The following is a 21,635-nucleotide window of genomic DNA, read 5'->3' as shown; positions in this document are numbered from 1 at the left end:
TGTGGGTGTGTGTGTGTGGGTGGGTGTGCTCTTCCCAGGTGTTCCTCCTGGTCTTTGTGCAAATTTAAACATTACTTATCTAGTCCTTAATTCTTTCCGTTCTAGTCATTATTTTCTTAATTGTAGCTTTAACTGTACCATTTACTTTACTATCAGTCCTGCTGACTGAATGAGAAGAACAACATTTCAAATTCATTCCAGAAATAGAAGTCAAATTGTGAGATTCAACTCTTGTGAGGTGTTGACAATACATACCTCTGGTATCTAAATCTTTCTTTTAGTAATTTATTTTGTTAAGTTTTCCCATCGTTCAATTTGGAAAAAATATTTCTATATCTACATCCCTCCTGTTGAGGCATGTGTTATTTTAACACTGTTGGTCAGCTGTCTGCACCCTTTGACCTCTGCATCTTACCAATCCGTTCGCTGCTCCCTCCTTTTCTCCTTGCAGCCTCTCTGGGCTCCAGGATGTGTGTGATGATCTGTCACAAAAACCTTGAACAACTGTTTAACCTTCTAACCTTCTTTCTCATCTTTACACTTACGTTCACCATTTACCGTACCGTCAAACACCTTATGTGTGTCCTTCATCAGTTTTCAACTTCCCTTGTCCTACTTAACTTACATTTGCCCATCAAGATCAACCATCTGTTGGCCCACTGAGGGCCCCCACCATTACAGTCAGTTCACCATTGTCTTTGTGACTTTCCATCACAATTGGACTTTCATTTGCATTCTCAGTCTTCAGGGCTGCAGCCGCTTCCGGGGGTTTCAGCAACACTTATTGTTACCTGCGTTCTCTACCTGTGAACTCAAAACTCAACTCATGGTTTGTTAGTGACCTAGAACATTCATGTATTCCTAATGAAAATGATAGATTATCAATATATCATATGTAGTTACATGTTTGTATGGTTTGTTGATAAAATCATTACTAATATTTGCTTCCATCATTAAGATGCTGTATGAGATGTACCGTGCACTGTACATCTCATATCCACACTCAACGACTTGCAGCCTAAGACTAAGATTAAGAGAAAATACCAAATTATTTACAACAAGGTCTATAGATTTGGCTCAAATCACATTATTTCCCACTCATTTAAACGTCTCCCTCTGTGCAAACTATTTACATATATTCACCCACTGGACTGTTGACCGTCTCTACGTCCCTACGGGTCGCACCTCTCTGGGAATGACTCCCTTTTGTCTTACCAGACCGGCTCCACAGACAGCGTCCTGTCCTTTGTCTCTTGCCCAAGTCCCATGGGTGTGTGTGCTAATGTGCATCTTCAGGTGTGCTGCTGCTGTGTGTGTCTGTGATGTGTTGCAGACTCTGATCAGAGTCTCTCTCAAACTCAGTAATTGTAAAAATGTTTAAACAATAAATGGGAAAATTGTGTTAATGTAAGAACAATTATATACACGTTAAAACATAAAGAATCATATAGAGCCTAGAAAAAGTCCATAGACCGTTTGTAATGCAAACAAAAATCACATGGTTCTAAGAATGGAGGAAGAAAAAATGTTAGAATTATTTGGAAATGGAGACAAGGGGAGACACTGTTCAATGGAAATACAGAGTGTAGGTGGGAAATACAAAAACTGTCTTACATCTGTTTTAACTTTCTTCTTTTAACCGTCGCTGGCTGCCATTTTGGAAATCTCCAAAGCACATGTTCTCCACCCCCAGTAGTGGTGGATAACAAGTCATTGTTATCCCCTCTATAGACCGTGCTGAGAATTTCTTTTTCAGCCATCTTTTAACTGTTTTCTCTATTTATCTCTGCCCGCCATCTTGTAATGTTCCAAAAACATGTGCTCCGCGTTCCCCAACCCCAACCAATGGTGGTTCCGATCACAGCCCTGCTAGTATGTCAGAGGGTCCCTGCAAAATATGCAAAACTATTTCCAGTTGACACCAGAGCCGGGGTAGGCCCACCTGCTCCACTCCTGCTTTTTGTCCTAAAAAGCATGTACCACCCAGCGCTGGTTAGGTACCACACAAGTAGTTATGAGTATCTGCTTCTCGACACATCCGAAGTTAGATATTTTATCTCATTGTACAACCACAGTACCAAAAGCATAATTTTTCTTATTTTTTCACAAAATCGATAAGGTATTGGATAATACTCGATACTAATCCAATCATTTTAAAGCTAATTTTATTAATGCTTATCTGCATGGAACTGCTCCTCTGTGTTTAACTACACATCCCTTATTTACAAAGAGAGTACACACTACAATGTTCATGCAGTTTATTGTTACTCAACAGTTTAGAAATGTGCGCTGGTCTCAAAGACTGAGAGATGCTATTTAAAATCGTAATCCTCAAACTAATTAAATGAAATCGCAGTGCTCATACCATCCATTTACGTTTTGTAATTAACTTTCTCAATAATTATTGACAGTGGCAGTCAACTACCAAAAGCACAAGGGAGTCACGGGAAAACAATGCGCTCACGCTATCCCGTGTAGTTGACCTTTTCGCTAAGCCCCCCCCTCCCCCCCACCCCACCCGTTGGCGCTCCATCACGCGGTAAGAGCCCCCATGAAGCCCACATGGTCACTAACTGCACTCGCTGTTGGAAACGCGATAAAGGGATTTCAGAGAGAGAAGCACCCAGAAAAGTCTACAACAAGCATTGGGAGAATGTCAATTGAATCAGCATTAAAAACCGGTTATGAAGATAAAGATGGAAGGTAAAGCATCAGTAAAGCATCAGTGTTAAACTGAACCACCACTACAGCTGCAGATCGAGACAAAAGACAACACTGTTCCAATTAAACCGGTCAATTTGTATTCTTTGACATAATCATTACTATCACTGACGTAGTCTGCAAATGTTTGCTCACTAGGATTTCACATGGAAACGTAATATCTAACAAACGTTTACCTCCTTCTACAGGTTAAATGTTTTTGGGTTAGGGTTAGTTACTGAGAACGCCAATGACGGTTAATTTAATTTAAATGTTTTTGTAATCACTGAAGGCTCAAGTCTTTTCATTGGACATTTATAGCGAACAACAAAAAAACAGATTATTTTACCCGAGGTTGTAATTTATTTCCCCCATGTGCACATCCATGCACATTAAGAACATTGCCCAAAACGTGGACGAAAGGCCTATAATGTGAAGGATATGGAGGCTTGATGAAACAAACATACACCGTGTAAGCCAAAGCTGACCAAGTCATTCGGCTGTTGCAGCGCTGTGGGGGAGATGTCATTGTAATTGGCGGGAGGACCGGGGTCATGATTAGTGGTCGTCTCTCTCGTCCACTTATCTGTCTTTTACAGAGAGAACATTTGCTCTTCGCTCCGCTGTTATTTTGCTAAATGCTCCTCTGGCTCTCAACTGATCTCAACAATTTAACTTCTTCACCAGACCCCCTTTTTTAACATATTTCTTTTCATTGTATCCTATTACATTTCCTTGAATTAATCTTACATTTCTCTCTTGTGTCCAGTGCTGTAGTGGTAAAATTAGAGGTGGGTAAACTCTGAATTTTGTGATCATACAGACCTCGACGCGATGCGAAGCAACGCAACACAAAGCGTCGTGACTCTGTAAGGCTGTCCTGGCTATATTACATTATGTTATCAGTAAAAGTCATATACAATCAATGATAATGAATAAATGTGTTAAGAAAAGTATGTCAACACAACAAGACAATTGCAGATTAAGAACTATCTACATACGGAGTCTCCTTTTTACAGCAGTGCCCAGAGGGCCTCCTTGTCCTCCACGTCAGGTCCTGCCTTGCACAGAGGAGCCATGAACCCCAGAACACGCGTTCTGGGGTTCATGGCTCCTCTGTGCTTCTCCTCTCTCTATTGGACCTGGTGTTTCTCCTCTCCCTGTGCTCTCTGCATCATTGCCTGTCCTATCACTGCCTGAAAAAATAATTTGAATTTAAGAGTTAACCAGTTAAGCAGCCTGTCAATTACACTGACAACATGAGTTAAAGGAACACTCATGTACTACCTATGTCGCCTATAGCCTATACAGCATGTTTCTTTTCACATTGAGAACTGACTTGTTTTCTAATCTACGCGTCACCAGGCGTTTTTCTTGTCCTTTTACCGTGCACGACTAGCGAACACAGAGCGCACGACTACTACCCCCCCTCCCGTCGGTCGTTCCGCCCGCAACGACTACTACCCCCCCGTCGGACCTTCTCGACCGGTCCGCGAAATATTGTCTGACATGAAACCGGCCCGTGAGGTAAGAAAGGTTGGGGACCACTGGGCTGATCCACAACGTGTGTTTACACACCTCCTGGATCCTGATTGGTGTCGCTGCTGCAGCCGCAAGGCGCTGATTGGATGCTCACAGACCGTAATTCAGCGCAGATGAACATGATTCAGACTACGGCATTTATATGTTCAACAATAGGAAACGTAGTCTTAGCTGTTTTAAAATTACGTTATTAAGTTTATTTCGGATTATTCCAACGGAAGAATACAAGGCGCAGGGAACTTTGAGGTGCGTAAACGCCACTTATAGGTGCGTAAACGCTATTTCCAATGTTCTAGAGGTGCGTAAACGGCGTTTACGTGCGTTTACCCTCCACTACAGCCCTGCTTGTGTCTCCTGAGGGAACGACAGTCTTATCTATTTTGATATTGACTTTCTTCAACCCTTCACTCTCTCCACTCCACGAAAGGGCAGAGCAGTGTTTGTGTGTGTGTGTGTGTGTGTGTGTGAATGAGATAAAGTGGATATGTGGCCCACCCAGGGGCCTGGCAGAGGGAGCTGTTTACAGTCATCAGACAAGTCATCCTCTCTCTCTCCTCTGCCCTCTTCCATCGTTTCTTCCCGCCTCTCCCAGTTTGCTTAGACTATTTATTCTCTGTGATTGCAGATGGAAAAGCAGCCAGAGATTATGCAATATCGGGCTTAGAAACTAGGTACAAGGTAGAGAGCAACAATATGAGCACAGGACTGCCTGTAGGTGCAACTGTGTTGGAGAGAACTAATGTTTTTTTTGTTTTGCTTTGATTTGACCTGGATACTTGTGTATCGTGCAAATCTAAATCTTTGTCTTCCAGCCTTTCAGATATGTGGTTGTTACTGTGTGTTTGTTAATGTACTGACGCAGGACCACTTTATAGGACTGCATTGACTTTGAGCTATATATATATATTCCAATTGAACTGAGGTGCAGTTTGGTTATTGTGAATTAACCACAAGAAACCGCCCAAAAAACCTTCTCATGAACATGGTGTCCATTGTTTGGGCATTTTCTCATATGATTTTATGGGCTGAAGGAGACGGATGTTGATATTGGATAGCCAGCAGTTGATCATAATGGAAAAGGTGGCATAACAAAGTGAACCAAGGGAAAACCACAGCCTGTCTCATCACCGTAGTCAACTATTTACTGGGTATGAAGACCAGCGATGCTAATGCATGTCAAACGACACAGATAAGTTCCCAATGCCTTGTTAAACCTCAAGGAACTGGAATGACGACATGACAGGTTGCCAAAACTCTTTACCATAGACAAGCTGCTTGTGAGTCCATCTGACTTCTGTTTACAAGCCCCGGTTCACATGTAATTGGGCAGTGTGAACTTAAATGAACCAAAGACCAAAGAAGACGGACTCAGAAAGGTGCGATTACACTTTTTCAAGAGCGCAGTAAACGCTCCACCCTCTGGTGGAATTGAGCTGGAGCAAAGGCGCGAGACGTCCTCCGACTGGTCAAGTGGAGCTGGTCACCGGCACACCAGTGGGAAAGTGGCCGCTCTTTCAATGAGCAACTCAAGGTTTTTGGTGTCGATGTTTACAATTGTGTGAGTTGCTGGAAAAAAAAAAAAGCATGATGCATGCTGCACTCATCATTTCCCTAGTAAATAGGATTTACACACAGACACACACTCACTCACCCAGCAGGGGGTTGCCCTCACCTCTAATCCTGGCAACCTCATTGTGGGGTCTGTCCCTCCGTATCCTGCGAGGTTCGCCTACCGCGTTGCGGTCTTAATAGATTCGCACACACACACACACACACACACACACACACACACACACACACACACACACACACACACAGACACAGACACACACTCTCCAGCTGCATGAGCCCGAGCCTCATGAGGTTTCTCACCTCTCTCCGTTTCGCTGTGCGGCCCAGATTTGGCCGTACCCAAAAAAACACCATGAATTCAGTGGATATGTGGTCCGTCTCTTAAAGTTAAAAGTCCACCGGCGGTCCCTAATGACGCAGCCCAGACCGACACCCTAAATACACATTTCCTGGAACGGAAGATATTAAATTAAACCTTAATAAGGAAACATACACATGCACACAGATGGGGAAAGTGAGACGGGTTGGTCGAGAGTCAATGACAACATTTGCCTTCCCCTCTTAACCCCCCCAGTGTTTCTCCTCATTTTCCCATTGAGAGGGAAACTGTGGGTGTAATGGGTTGTTCATGTGCGTAAGAGAAGTATGTTTACATCACTAGCAGTGTGGGGCCTCGTCTCAATATTCCTGGATGGCAGCTTGATTCAATTGAGGAGCATGGTGAGGATGATGGCCTTACTGTTTTTCTACAGTGTTGTCGTTTTTGGCCGGGACCTCTGTATTCTCCATAAATCACTCAATATGCACTCATACACAAACACACGCTCCCCCCCCTGCTCACACGCACACACATACAATCACACACACAAGTAAATACTGGAGTAGAGAGAGGCAGACAGACACACAGGAAAGAGCGCTTTGGCTTTGAGCCCACGGAGACGAGGGGACATCGGCTTTGCCTCTGCTTTGGTGCGATGTATATATTTCAAACAAAAATAGGAACGCCCTCTGTCAGCACCTCCTCTCGCTGTGGAAATGTGTCCAGCAGACACACACAGACACACACAGAGGGCGCGGCCTGCTGCCAATAATAAGACTCGTTTAAAGAGTCTCGGTGCTTTGTTGACTTCAACCTCAGGGCTCTTTTGTCTTTGTTCACCGAGGCCGATATTAATCTTCGCCATGTGTATACACGAGGTGTCCAGCATAACGCCGTGTAACTGGGAATTGTCATGCAACAACGTTTGGTTCAAATTGGGTGAACCCTTTTTGGCTCACTGGTTCATTGTTCCAAACTCCCTCTCCCCCTCCCACACTCCTTCCCCGCCGCCCCCCGTTGCCAGGTCGGCTGCGGTAGATCCCTTCTCTCGTCTTCCTCGGCCCCGTGGTTGTGTCGTCTACACCCCCCCCCCCCCTCCTTTCTCCCCTCTCTTCCTCGCATCCCTGCGGCAACAGTCCCTTCGGCCTCCACCGGTGTTTGTGTTCTGGATTATGTGTTCCTTGATGACAGCGTGTGCAGAGAGACTCACGGGTGCCTTGGCATTCAGGTGCCCCTCTACCTGTGCCCTCCTCGCTGGGTCCGCAACCGCGCCGCCGCCCTGCATTACTGCGCTTGCTAGTAAGCCTCCTGTACTGTGTGACACAGGCGCCGCCGATTGAGCGTGTTTGGCTTCAGCTGATCCTCAAAGCTGCTGTCAGATGGACAAATGGTTCAATTCAAGTTTGTGTAAAGTTTCATACCAAAATACTGCTGGAGTTGTGCTTAGGATGGTTGGGTGTTGTTCAATTTGCATTTAGACAAAAGAGATCATTTCTTGTATTTTGATCACATCATCACTATACATATATTTTTTTAATCATTTTTTAAATCAGACACTGATGAAAGCAGAAGCTTTCATCAGTGTCATCTGACGAGGGAACTAGTTGGATGAATGGGAAAATACCTAAACCCCTTCGTTACAAATGCACGATAAAGACCCTTCCTGTAGGTTGTTTCACTCGAGCATGTTTTGGAGAAGAAGAGCACGGCACCATTCTGTGTGTTTGAGTGAGCTTCATGTTGTGCCCCCACTCCCCTCTTTTGGGAATTGAACCATGCCAGGTGGTAATTATATGTTTTTCTTTGTATTTTAGGGTTTGGAAAGAGACAAAGTAACATTCACATCAAACAAACAAAATATTTGACATATTCAACAGAACGGTGGATTGACAATTGTGTTCGTGGAAGCGATCGATTTCACGGGGGCCCTTTAGAAATCCATGAGCCTCATTATTACATCCGATCGCTTGACATTATGAAGCGGAAGCTGTTGTTTTGTAAACTACTACGTCAGTAATCTCTAACTTTAGGAACCTGTAGTGAGGATTAAAAAATCAAAAGCCAAACATGGTCTGATTAAAAATGACACTCGCAAGTGCAGTTGAAAAGGACGAGTCATTTAAGGACAGCGATTCTCCAGTTGAGACTGATAACAGTGAATTCCTGCTGCCTGGTGTCCATGGGAGAGGCTGAGTGGGATGGGCTCACGCCTGCACCCACTGACCTGTTTGTATTTTTGTGCGTGGGCGTGCACCCATGCATGTGTGTGTGTGTGTGTGTGTGTGTGTGTGTACACAGTACTGTACTCTCCGGACGCAGACTACGGGCGGGCTAGCGAATTAGCCACAGCCAGAGATGGGTTGGGATGGAATAAATAATGGTTACTGTCCTTTCCCCCTGAATAAATCAAGACCAGAGAAGTGGAGAGAGGTGAGAGAATAAATGTGGGGGAGAGTTGGAGGAATTGAATGCTAGAGAGAAAGGTAGCGTTTGTGTAACTGGGAATAGAATTATTATTCAGTTCTCTTCTCCGACGACGACGACGAGGAAGAAAATGCATTTTGACGCTTTTTCATTTGTTGCACAAAAAGTAGTTTGCAAAACTTTCAAAGATAAACCTTGTTTTATTAGGAAGCCAAATGTTGGTTCCTATGCTCATTTTTGCTCTCTTTTCTTTTTTGCCTCCTCCTGTCCCAGGCCCAGGGCCAGACGTTCACCTTCCCAGACATCTTCCCAGAAAAAGAACTTAAGCACGAGGAGGGTTCTATGGAGGAGATGCAGGAGAAGTTCATGGAGGACGAGAAGCAGAGGCAGAGGCTCGACCCCAGGAGAGGAGGGGTCACGGAGTGGTTCGGACTATGAGATGCCCCCCCCCTCCCCCCCGGACCGGGAACACTGGTCGCATTATTTGTCGTGGGTGTCTGATTGGGAGCTTCTATTTCTGTAAAGAAACCGTTCACAACGGAAGTGCAGTAAAGAAGAATGTGCGTGTTTGTAGTAAAGAAGAATGTGCGTGTTTGTGTGTGTGTGTTTGTGAGGCTTTGGTCCAGTGACACGTGCCGCAGGAGGAGGAGGAGAGTGGCCCGGCTCCATTAAACCAGCCCAACGTGGTCTGGTAGCTGTTTTGACAAAGTAATGATCTGTGTTTGAATCGGGCCACTGGAGGACCGAGCCCTCTTACGGTAATCGGGGGCCCACGAAGGGGAGGGACCTCTCTCTTGGACCCTCCATTATGCTGAAAGGCCAAGGTTACAGTAAGTGTCCCCCAGCCGTGACCACTAATGCTGCTTGGCTAATACAAAGGTCCAGTTCCCTGACCTCACCCAGCCAACTCAGCTATCGCTAAGGAGAATGTCAATATTGATCGCGTTGGCCCATTGTCTGCTGCCTGGAAAAATTCACCCGCCGTGTCGCTCTAAAGCAATCTGATTGAGAACTAAACAAGCCTCCTGCTACACCGCCACCCCATTTCTTTCTGTCTGCCTCATTCACTTTCTCTCTTTTATTCCAATTCTCTCTCTCTCACACTCTCTCGCTTACTCTCTGTTGCTCAGTCCGGACCGCCAGAGAAACAGCTGCTTAACCAACAGAGACCAAATTCCTGCTCTCACTCTCTCCCCCGGCCTGAACAGGCCTCACATTAAAGTTGAGAAATCAAGTTCTGTGGTGTGCGAAGCAATAATTTGTCCCCGTTCCGCTGCTCCTTGTCACAGGAACACTCTGTCTTCTAAAGTCGGATGCACACCCGTGTGCTAAACCTACCTAGTTTAATGTTTTGGACATTTGTGATTCTGCTAGAACAAACTAGGATAATCTAGGACATCTGTTGCTCATGCAGATAAATGTATCTCAGGCATGTATGCTCTTAAGAACAAAGAAAAAAGAACAACTGATTAAGTAATGTGTTTCTCAAAATCATTTATATCCTACAGAAAAAGGATCTGATTTTTACTCAGTGATCATTTTGGCTGACGAGATAATGAAGCCGATTATTTCAATCATTAACAACATAGCAGAGGAATAGACTTCTCCTTTTTTAAAGTGATGACATCTGTGGAGGATCGTTCAAAATTGTGTTTGGACCTGAATAAAACGGATGATTTCTTCTCTAGAAAAGAACACCGCTTTACTTCAAAACGCAACATTTATATCACAAACTTCTAAGGGTGAAATTAACGCCAATTCACAGTGCAATTTGGAACCGTGCAGTTTATATGTTAAGAATGTACAGTCAGAAAGTGAGGCAGACAGGCTCGAGGAGGAAGTAGCAGGACGTATCATCCAAAGTGTGTTGTTTAGTTGTTCTTGAAGAAGATCCAGAAGGCTGCATAACCGTGTAACAGGCAGAGCCGTATGACCTTCCTTCTCGCTGCATGCACCAGCAGGAGGAGGTTGTCTCGCAGTACTTTGATTTTGAGATCTTTTACAAAATGTATGCGTTAACTGCCGACTGTACAGGACTCCACAGAGGTCAAACATTAGGGCAGGGGTGTCAAACTCAATTGCACAGGGGGCCAAAATTCAAAACACACTTCAGGTCGCGGGCCGAACAGAATAAACATTTATTGAACACACTAAAACTAAATGTTTCTTTTAACATAAATATAAATACAAACAGACAGGAATGTTATTCTGCAATAAATAAACTTACACTTCAAATAACTTAAAATATCTTGCTCTCCATAAAAATATATCCAGTCAAAATGATACAAGTTAGAAATATGAACATGCTGCAAAACAAAACAAAACCTGGAAATATAAAAAAATGTGTGCTTTTCAGTAATAACAAATAACGATGCAAAACATTCAGTTTTCTTTGCTCTTATGCCATTTTATCAGAGCTGGATGCTTTGCATCTTTTTTTGGCAACAAGTTGGTTTATGTTTTTCGTGAGGTCCCGTGTTGTGGAGACTCTCAGGATGGACTGAAGGTGCTCATCAGTGAGACGACTCCTGTGTGCGGTATTGTTTTCATCACTGAGAACAGCTTCTCACACAGATATGTGCTACCAAACATGCACAAGGTTCGAGCCGCATGTAGACGGAGCTGGGGCATTGCTGCGGGAATGGAGTGAATAAACAGTGTCGTACTTTGTCTTTAGTGTCCCATCACACTGCAGCTCAATCAGCTCCATCTGAATCTGCACAGGTGCAGTTTCCACGTCGACGGCAAATGGGTTGCGAAACAACTCAAAATTATTTTTTTGTTCCTCAAAATCACCAAAGCGCCGTGCGAACTCCGTGCGCAGCGCGCTCAGTTTATCAGCAAAGTGCGTATTTGGGAACACCGTTGTTCCGCATTACTTGGCAACAGGGAAAGTGGGGCAAGTTGCACTGGTGCATTTGTGTCTCCCATAAAATCAGCTTCACTGGAAATGCCTTCACTGCGTCATACAGGTCAGTGATCATGCGGTCACGTCCCTGGAGCTGGAGGTTTACGGCATTGAGACGTGCGGTTGTGTCAGCCAGAAACGCCACCAAAAGCGCTCGCCAAGACAGCTGAAGCGCTGCATTATGGGATCTGTAGTTTATTTTGTTATCAGCGCTTCATATCGTCGGGCCATTAGTAACAATAATATAAAATGATCTCGCGGGCCAGATATAATTGCATGCCGAGCCGGATATGGCCCGTGGGCCTTGAGTTTGACATATATGATTTAGAGATACTTAAACATAGTTTAAGCATTGATTTACTATACTCTGCCTCCAAAATGCACTTCCATAAGAGCAACTATTCTTCGCTTCTAAAAGGAAATATGGTTTTTGTTCTATTTTTTTGTCATTTTTGACAGAGTTGAGTGGTTAAGCACTCCTGAATAGAATACAAACTAAATGTGCAGCAATGTGATTTGAAGGCTGCATATGTGATACAATGTGCTAGCGGTCCTTGCTCCTGCAGAGGGCTTAAACAAAAAGTCACAAAGTCAGCGTAGGCCATCCTATCTTTGTCTGAAAATATCTTTACACCAAATGAATATACACTTCAAAGGAAGTTATTTCGCCTGAGCCATTCACTCCTTGTCTCAATGTTCTTCAAATACCCCTGGCTTCTGTTCATACCTACTTAAAAAAACGCAGGTACATGTCAGAGACCCCCACCTCCCCCATCCATCTGGTCTATGCAGCTGGCATGAAGGACCACATATCATATATTCCATCTGAATTTAGGATGACCGTAGGTTGCTACCAAGATTAATCCAGGGGTTCTGAACATTGTAATGCAGCACACGAAGAGTAAGTGCAGAGAAGGTGGACGATGGAGAAGGGAGGGGTGGGGGGTGGTCCAATATGTGCGTGCGAGATGAAGAAAGCCTCGGAAGGATGGAGAGGGAGAGCAGATGGAGGTGAGGAAAAAAGTGAAGAGGGTGAAGTGAGAGTGAAAAAAATACGTCACTGAGAAAATGCTGAGCTGGATTTAAGGGCTGCAGGATGAAAGAGGTCTATTCCCATAGTGCACCATGTTTTACTCTCTCTCATGAGATGTACAGTGCAGGCCGTGTTCCCCATCCCTACACGCCTAGTTAATGGAAGGGAGGTTGAATATTTTAGACAGCCCTTCATGCTCCTTCCTTTTCCCTCCTTACTCCTCTCCCCTTGCCTTTTATTTCATTTGTTCAGTTGTGCATTAGTCGAGTGCACACATGACCCTGTTTCTGCTACTGCAGCCAACGCTTGCATGACATGATGCTGTATTTTTGGGACTAGTGAGATGGGTGGCGCTATTGTCACCAGGAGGACAGAAAGCCATATTTTCCGTATAGATCGTTTTGTTTGCTGTGAAGCGTTGTTGCTGTTATACTGAATTTTGCATTGTGTTTTAGTGTTACTTGCATGTTTTTCTAGCAGGCATACTATTTGGACCATTGCAGCCACCGATCGCCTGCACTCACAGAGGCTCATTTGATCTACAGGGACCAATCGGGAGTGCTGGCACTAGTGAACTGGCCAGCAGCGTTGCTGGAGGGCAGGATCCCTCCTGGCGGCTGGCTTTCTACCTGGCGTTGCACTTTCTTCTATTTTCTATATCCGTTTGTTGTAGATCCCTTTTTAGCTGGACATTTAACGCTGTTTTACCGTTGGACTTTTAACAACTTAATTGCAGTAATTTTATTGGTTTAGATTATAAATAAAAGCATTTTTACCCACTTATGCTAATCCATGCTGATTTGCCTTTGATATAAAAAAAACCCTGTGATTTATTTTAAAATAGGTGTCATTGTCCGGCAACTTTTATCATCTATTTTGTCAAGTTGTAGTCTATTTTAATTATTGGGTTTTATATCTCCTGCTTATGGGCCTGACGCCGCTACAGTGAATGTCCATCCTCCCTTTATAAGCCTCCTTAGGGGGCTGAAGTCCTTCTCACTGGCTGTAGTAACTTCTCACTTGCAAGGCAACTCTTAGTACAGATGCATCGCTGCATCTCATGGCTGCGAACAAATTGAATTGAAGTATCTCACACTAACGCTGCTGATGAGGTGCTTGATCTGGGTTTTCTTACATTGATTTACGCAACTCTTCGCTTGACGGTCAAATCACACACTCCCGTAGTTTATCAACTACCACCCCTTCCTAAATGTTGTTACGGAGGCCCACACTCCCACTTGTGTTCACTAAGACAACCGGGGTTGCCTGCTGAGGATTCTGACGGCCTCTCTTGGATCAGCGCCATGCACATTCCTCCATCGCCGGGTTGCCATTGGTTCATCTGAGCTCAGCCAGTGCACTCTGTCACCCCATGAGTGTGTGTGTGTGTGTGCATATATGTGCGTCTCTTTCAGTGTGAGTCCATGTACCGTGTGCACCTTTAAAAACAGTTAGCATGATCTGTTTTTTCAAGAATTTACTACAAACGCACACAGAGACACACATGTGGTGCTGGTCGTGATTCGTTGCGAACGCACACATACACACACACACGTGTTAAGTGTACCCTTATGAGGCCCCTCAGTGTGTGTATACTCCATCATACTGTACTTACATCTATAGGCTCGTTGGCTCAGAGCCAGCAGCAACAACTGAAGGAGCACGTTGTAGAAAACATGTGGACCGACTGTATTGTTGCTTAACTTGCAGAGAATCTGAATGGTTCACTATCAAACAAGGCTCTGCTAATTATAAGTCATGTCATTTAGCTGACGCTTTTATCCAAAGCGACTTACAATAAGTGCACTCAACCACAGGGGTACAAACTCAGAAGAGCAAGAAACCAGAAAGTACAATTTCCTCACATAAGCCAATTCACAATTTGCTATAGATGAGTGGCGTCTTTTAGTCGAGGTAGAGTCTGAAGAGGTGTGTCTTTAGTTTGCGGCGGAAGATGTGAAGGCTCTCTGCGGTCCTGATGTCTTCAGAGAGCTCGTTCCACCGTTTTGGAGCAAGGACAGCAAAGAGTCGTGATCTAGTCGAGTGTTTTGCTCCCAGTTAAGGACGAGCAGTTTGGCAGATGCAATTACAGATGATAATAATGAATTATTTCCTAAGGACACACTGATTTCTGTGCTTCATTTTTACATTTTACATATTTGGTTTTGTAAGATGATCATACATTTTGTATTTTGTAATTTAACTGCTAGTTAAGTGCTAAAGTTAAATATGTGCCTCTGTAATGTTTAGTTGAATAAAAATAAAATAAATAAAAACATTGCTTAGGTATTGCCTGATTTTATGAATTACTCTTTTTAAAAATAAAATTACTCAATTTTAAGAAATAAATACTATAGACTTTACGCCTTTACATTTATTTCACAGCTACTTGTTGCTATTCAGATATACGTTTTATTTAAAAAACATATAACATATAATTTATTGAATTTAAGCATCCATAGGGACAGAACTTAGATATAACTAGATCCATCTCCACCAACTGCACCATTAACATTCACCTCACATGCAATACATAAATAATAACTCATTGTGTGATCAATTGACACCATTTATTATAATAATTCAACTCGAGTTGAAGATCTGAATGGTTCTTCCTCCACTGTTTGTAGGATTTGTCAATATCTTTCCCACGTCTGGTTCGTATGATATCTTGTTGCTTCCATGCGCGTTGACACAAGGGATCAATCAGTTAAGCCGGCCTTGTCTCATTCTGGTTTCATCCCCAGTGCTCGTGCTTAATGAAAGCTGAAGGCTGTTTTACAACTGTGCGCTCCTCCAGTGACTCTCCAATCAAATAGGATCAATCAGAAGTGCTGACAATAGGAGACGGCACACGGCAACCTTCAGCAGCAAAACAGGGCGCGGCGGCATCTTTCATCTACGATTGTGCTTAAAGACGCTGTAGGAGCGGTCGGTAAAATCAACGCGCATTTGCTCGTATTGTCACTTCAAAATTCTTTATTTATTGTTCGGCAAAAACAACCTAAATCACAATCAAAATAAAAGGAGAATTCAATGCGTAATGCGTAATGCGGTCAAAAATAATATCTCCTTCCGCTCTCGAAATAGAAAACCCACCTGGCCTTACTCAGGTGACATTTAAATAGCCGACGCCCCCTGACGTCATCATTACATCATCACAAATCAATCAAATCAACAGAAAAGGCAGTTTCATTGTGCACGATACAAATGTAGTGGAATGGCTTCTACACTCCGGCCCCTAATTGACCGGTAGAGGACAATTCATACATTTAAACATATGAAGCACATTCTTTAGAGTCCTTTGTCTCGTGTCCATAGAATTAAGAAAAAAGGCCAAAAATATAATCCATTTAGTTTCGAGTCCCTTTTGCAAAACGGGTTCAAAAAATTCCTGAGAAAAGGAAAATGAGTTCTCTCAAGGGTCGAAGAAAAGGGGGCAAAGTCTATTCGAGGATCTAATCAGGGCATGTTTGTAGAAGGCACAGCTTTGTGATGGGCCTTTCCAAGGTGCCATTTTGTGTCCTGATCTTGACACGACGTACATGTCCCCTTTTGTCGGGAAAGGTTTCCGTGATTCGCCCCATAGGCCAGGAGTTGCGTGGTGAGCTTTCATCGATGATCAGCACTATGTCTCCATACTTTAGGTTCCTTTTGATCTTATTCCATTTCTGTCTCTCCTGTAGCAATGGGAGGTACTCTCGTATCCAGCGTTTCCAGAAGAGATCCGCTATATACTGAGTCTGCTTCCATCTTCGTCTGGAATAGGTATCACTTTTGTCGAAGAGTCCAGGTGGAAGAGTCGGCATTCGCTTCATTTGAAGCAGGTGGTTGGGTGTCAGAGGTTCTGGATCTTTTGCATCCTGGGATAAGACTGTGATGGGCCGGTCATTCATGATTGCCTCTACTTCACAAAGAGCTGTTTGGAGACTCTCGTCATCCAGGATCTGTTCCCTTGTGATGGAGTAGAGGTTCTTTTTTATCATCCGGATGAGTCGTTCCCATACGCCTCCATGATGAGCACCATAAGGGGGGTTGAATGTCCATTTGATGCCTTCAGCGTGCATCGAATGCTGGATCTTGCTGAGGTCAAGGTGTGTAAGTGCTTCTCGAAGCTCTCGTTCAGTCCCGACAAAATTAGTACCGTTATCGGAAACAATTTCTTTCACTTGGCCTCGTCTGCAGATGAATCTTCGCAGTGCAGAAATACATGAGTCTGTATCCATTGAGTAGGCCATCTCCAGATGTACAGCTCTGCTTGCTAGGCATGTAAACAAGGCTCCATACCGTTTTACTTTGCTGCGGCCGCGCTTGACTTCTATGGGCCCGAAGTAGTCTAGTCCTGTATGGGTGAAGGGCGGCAAATCAGGTGTTATCCTGTGTAGCGGTAGGTCGGACATTTTTTGTGTCATTGCTGTGCCATGCCATCTCCTGCAAAGTACACAGTCCCTTGTTATCTTTCTTGCAGCAGAATTTACTCTTAGAATCCAGTATTTTGTCCTGAGTTTTGCAATAAGTTGATTTCTTCCACAATGAGCCATCGAGGTATGGGTGTGGTGTAGGAGTATCTTTGACAGGTGGTTGTCCTTGGGTAGGATAGCAGGATGTTTGGTTTCCTCTGGCATTGCCAGTTTACTTAGTCTGCCTCCGACTCTCAGGATTCCATGTTGGAGGATGGGATCTAGTCTATAGATCCTACTGTTTCTCTTTATGGGTAAGCCCCTTTGTAGAGAGGTCATCTCATCTTTGCAGGATTGCTGTTGGACATAAGACACAAGTGATTGCTCTGCCTTGGCTAAATCCTCCACGGACAGCTGCGACCCAGTTGGGTATGTGTTACTCATTTTCTTTCGTCTCAGAGTTTCTTTGAATTTTAAGATCCAGGCTGATGATCGGATCAATTTGTTCCATGATGAGAAGTGCTCAATAAAACGAGTCAGTGGCCTTTCCTTCTGCAGTATACTTGTAGTGAAAGCCATGGCCACCTTCTTGACCTCCGGGTCACTGTCATACAGCGTGGGTGGTACTTGAATCACTGGCCAGTCAGTTTCTGGCTGCATCAGGAAATTTGGACCACTCAGCCAATGTCCTTCTTGAATGAACTTCTCGGTTTTTATGCCTCTTGATGCCATGTCTGCGGGGTTGAGTTCTGTCTTTATGTGGCGCCATTGGAATTTGTGTGTCAGATCCCGAATAGTGGACACTCTGTTGGCTACATAGGTTTGAAACCTTCTGGCGTAATTTTGGATGTATTTTAAGACAGCGGTTGTATTGGTGTCTTAGAAGCTCTTCTAGCTTGGCTACTGATATTCTATTGGACGCTATCCGTGGTCGACCGTCCTCATCCATAGGTGCAGTGCTGCAGAGAGGTCCATTTATAGTCCAACCTAGGTATGTAAGGACTGCATAGGGCCCCTTGCCTTGGCTATTGATCACTCTCAGTGGTTCCATAGCCTGTGGGACATTTGTACCAATCAATAGGCCCACTTCTGCTTTGATGGGTTTTATGTGGACCTCATTTAAGTAAGGAATTCCTTTTATGTCCGTTTCTGTAGGGATGTTTTCTTGATTGACAGGAATGGCATGTTGTGTGAAGACTTCAGGAAGCTCTATGAAGCTGTTGCCTTCCAGGCTGCATACTTCCAGTCCTCTTATCACGTGGGTTTTCACAGGCTTTTCATGACCCATCGTTCGGAGTAAGATTTCGGTTTTCTTTCCTCTGACAGACAACTGTTCCATCAGTTTTTCTGTGACAAAGGTAGCAGTGCTTCCGGGATCTAGGAATGCATACGTCTCTATCAAACAGCTGCCTTTGTGTGCCTTTATTTTTACACGTACCACTGCTAATCTATGATCTGTTGTTCTGCCCCACTTTTGTGCTGCTGATGACACCATAGCAATTTGTGCTGCAGAAGAAACCTTAGCCATACGATTACTCCTGGTGTCTGAATCCCACTTAGCTACCGGCCTATTGTTTCCTGGAGTAAAGTTATCTATATGTAAGACAGTGGGGTGTTTTTTCTCACAGGAACGACATGTGAGACGTTTCTTGCATTCTTTACTCATATGACCTTTGACCAAGCAGGCAAAGCAGAGTCCGTTTTTCTTTAGTAGCTCAACTTTCTCTTTGTGGGGAATCTTTGTTATCATTTCACATGTTTCCATCACATGATCTCCGTTACAGAAAGCACAAGGTTTGATGAAGGCGTCCATGGGTTTACGGATGCCCTCTGGCCTCTCCGGCCTCTCCTGTGCATTAGTGTTCATGTGGGTTTCGGTCTTGGGCATGACAGTTGTAGCAAAGCTTTTCTTGCTGCTAGGTCTTGTATACTGTTGGTCTCTTTTGAATGTTCTGCTGTTTGTGCTTCTGGCAGGGTCTTGGATATTCCCGAAGATGGGATCTTGGATGATTCTGACCTGCCTTTCCAGGAAGAGGACAAGGTCCTTAAATTTAGGTCTCTGGTGTGTTCTTTCCGTAATGTCACACACAGTAGACCGCCATGTCTCTCGGAGTTTAAATGGGAGTTTGAAAACAAGTCTTTTCATGTTAGATGGTGAGTCCAACTCTGACATGTATGAGAGGTCCTGAACTGCATTACCACAGCCTTTTAGATAGAGGGCGTAGCTATGAAGTGCCTCTCCATCATCTGTACGGATTTGGTTCCAGTTTAAGGCCTTTTCGATATATGCAGAAATTACTTTGAAATCATCACCAAAGTGATATTTAAGCAGGCGCTTTGCTTCCTCATAGCCAGTTGTGGCGTTCATGAGAAAGCAGCTTTGGACTAGCTCCTTTGGCTGTCCAACAGTATACTGTTCCAGAAAGTATAGTCGGTCCTCATTACTGTTGGTTTTATCCTCGATGTTGTGCTTAAAAGCCTTCATAAATGATCTGAAAGTGAGAGGATTGCCGTCAAACATCGGCACCTCTCTTTGAGGGAGTTTAAACTCTTTCTGTTGTATCACTAGCAAGTCTGTCAAGTCTGTCTGTCTTTGTAGAATGTTTGTGAGATCTATGCTCTGAGGTGTTTCACTTCTGGGTGTGGCTTCGCCTCTTCCGCGTGGTCCGTCAGAAACCACAGCTCTGTGTGTGTGAGGGTTTGCTGTCGCCCTTGGTGGTTGCTCAGGTCCTTTTGAGATTCCAGTCAATGTTGGATTCAGAGTATGCATTATTCCTTGGAAGGATCTTTTCGGTACGGTTCCTATCCGTGCAGACTCCATTTGTGTTAGATCTCCTCTTTTGTCAGATGCCTCAATCTGTTCTTCCAGTTCTTTTCTGGATTCTGATGCTTCATCACTTTCGAATTCTTCTAGAGCCTTTAACCTTGCATCAGCTGCAGCAATATCTGCTTCCAGATCCAGGGATTCCATTTTTAACCCCAGCTCAGGCTTTTCCTTTTCCAGTTCGTGTTTCCTTTTCAGAGCTTTAGCTCTGGCCTGCAGAGCAGCTTTGTCTGCAGCTATCTTCATGCGTGCTAAAACCATAGATGAAGAATTGGAACCTCTGGAGCGTCGTGAGCCAGTCTGTGAGACGCTGTCCCCAACATCCACCAGAGTATGTGGATCGGCCTGAGCACTTTTCCATTGATCCACATCGGTCAGAAAAACGTCATAATCTGCGATTTTTGGCTCATACCAGTCCAAACTTTCATTCCTTCTCGCTTCCTCAGGCAGCAGAATCTGAACAGATTCATGACATAATTTAAATTCCTCCAGCAGTCTCGTAAATTCATTTGCACTTTCATTAACATTATGAACATCGGCACCTTCTTTCATCATTAACTTTATTTCATTCATTTTCCGAGTACAGTGGGAGAGTTTTCCTCTGCGTGTGGCGCTGAATGATTTAAACGCTTTATTTTGTTGCGCCGTATCCGTCTCACTCATACCGGCTCCCGTGACTCCCCGTTCAGTTCCTTCTGCCATTATTTCAGTTTTCAGCGTCAGCTGTCAATATTCATTAGTGTTTCAGTTACGTCTTTATTTAATTTTACCTTTTCGTGCGCGCGGCCGTGCTTTGTTTGATCCGCGGTGTCTTTAAGTGATCTCGTAATTTATAGGCATTTTATGGATTTATTTGTTGTTATCGAACGTTTCCTTTGGTTCCTTCTGTCGGTTTTAATGTTTGATCGTAACCAGGTTCGGAAAACAGCGCATACGCTCGTTTACTCACGGTACCGGTGAGATCGGATTCTGGCCGCAGTCCAGATCAATCCAAGACGACGTGACTCCGGGACAGCTTCGCTCACTTCCACCCGGCCTGGCGTTCCTTCCTCGCGTTCGGATGAGGTATTTTTGACTTGTTGTAGGAGCGGTCGGTAAAATTAGGGGCCGGAGTGTAGAAGCCATTCCACTACATTTGTATCGTGCACAATGAAACTGCCTTTTCTGTTGATTTAATTGATTTGTGATGATGTAATGATGACGTCAGGGGGCGTCGGCTATTTAAATGTCACCTGAGTAAGGCCAGGTGTGTGTTTTCTATTTCGAGAGCGGAAGGAGATATTATTTTTGACTTGTTGTAGGAGCGGTCGGTAAAATCAACGCGCATTTGCTCGTATTGTCACTTCAAAATTCTTTATTTATTGTTCGGCAAAAACAACCTAAATCACAATCAAAATAAAAGGAGAATTCAATGCGTAATGCGTAATGCGCGTTGATTTTACCGACCGCTCCTACAACAAGTCAAAAATAATATCTCCTTCCGCTCTCGAAATAGAAAACACACACCTGGCCTTACTCAGGTGACATTTAAATAGCCGACGCCCCCTGACGTCATCATTACATCATCACATAAGTAAAAAAAGAGCAAAGGAGGACAGGGGCGTTGGTTTGGGTGCTCTTAGGGTTACAATCTGGAGAAAGAAATTCAGATCCAGTGGTTCACATGAGTTCAATTGTCATAACAGAGGGAGAGACATCAACTGGGGCTTGGCCACCCATCTGGACTATACACATACACATATGTGCACTAGTGCAGTCAGCCAACCCCTCGCTGGTGGAATCGTACTGGCTGGAAGCTTTGCCAAGTCAATAACACACACTGATGCCTGATGCTCAACTTCCTGGAAGTCCCGGATGATCTCAGCGCTTCGTGAACCTGCTTTGGGCTCCTGATGCCGCCTGGCTGCACGGTG

At 44.2% G+C, this 21,635-nt stretch overlaps 1 protein-coding gene across 2 annotated transcripts in view; it reads left to right on the top strand.

Moving 5' to 3' along the window:
* Positions 1-9,791, top strand: part of LOC120812739 (large ribosomal subunit protein uL23m-like) — a 40,369-nt gene extending 30,578 nt beyond the window's left edge. For both annotated transcript variants that reach the window (XM_078097821.1, XM_040168910.2), the window contains exon 5: positions 8,831-9,791. In XM_078097821.1, the coding sequence (XP_077953947.1) occupies positions 8,831-8,995 (165 nt within the window). In that variant the 3' untranslated portion in view covers positions 8,996-9,791. The remainder of the gene's footprint in view (positions 1-8,830) is intronic.
* The last annotated feature ends 11,844 nt before the right edge of the window (positions 9,792-21,635 follow it).

The sequence above is a fragment of the Gasterosteus aculeatus genome, chromosome Y (assembly GCF_964276395.1).
Source record: "Gasterosteus aculeatus chromosome Y, fGasAcu3.hap1.1, whole genome shotgun sequence".
Taxonomy (NCBI): domain Eukaryota; kingdom Metazoa; phylum Chordata; class Actinopteri; order Perciformes; family Gasterosteidae; genus Gasterosteus; species Gasterosteus aculeatus.
Note: the sequence above shows the minus strand (reverse complement) of the source record. Positions and strands in the feature narration are given on the sequence as shown.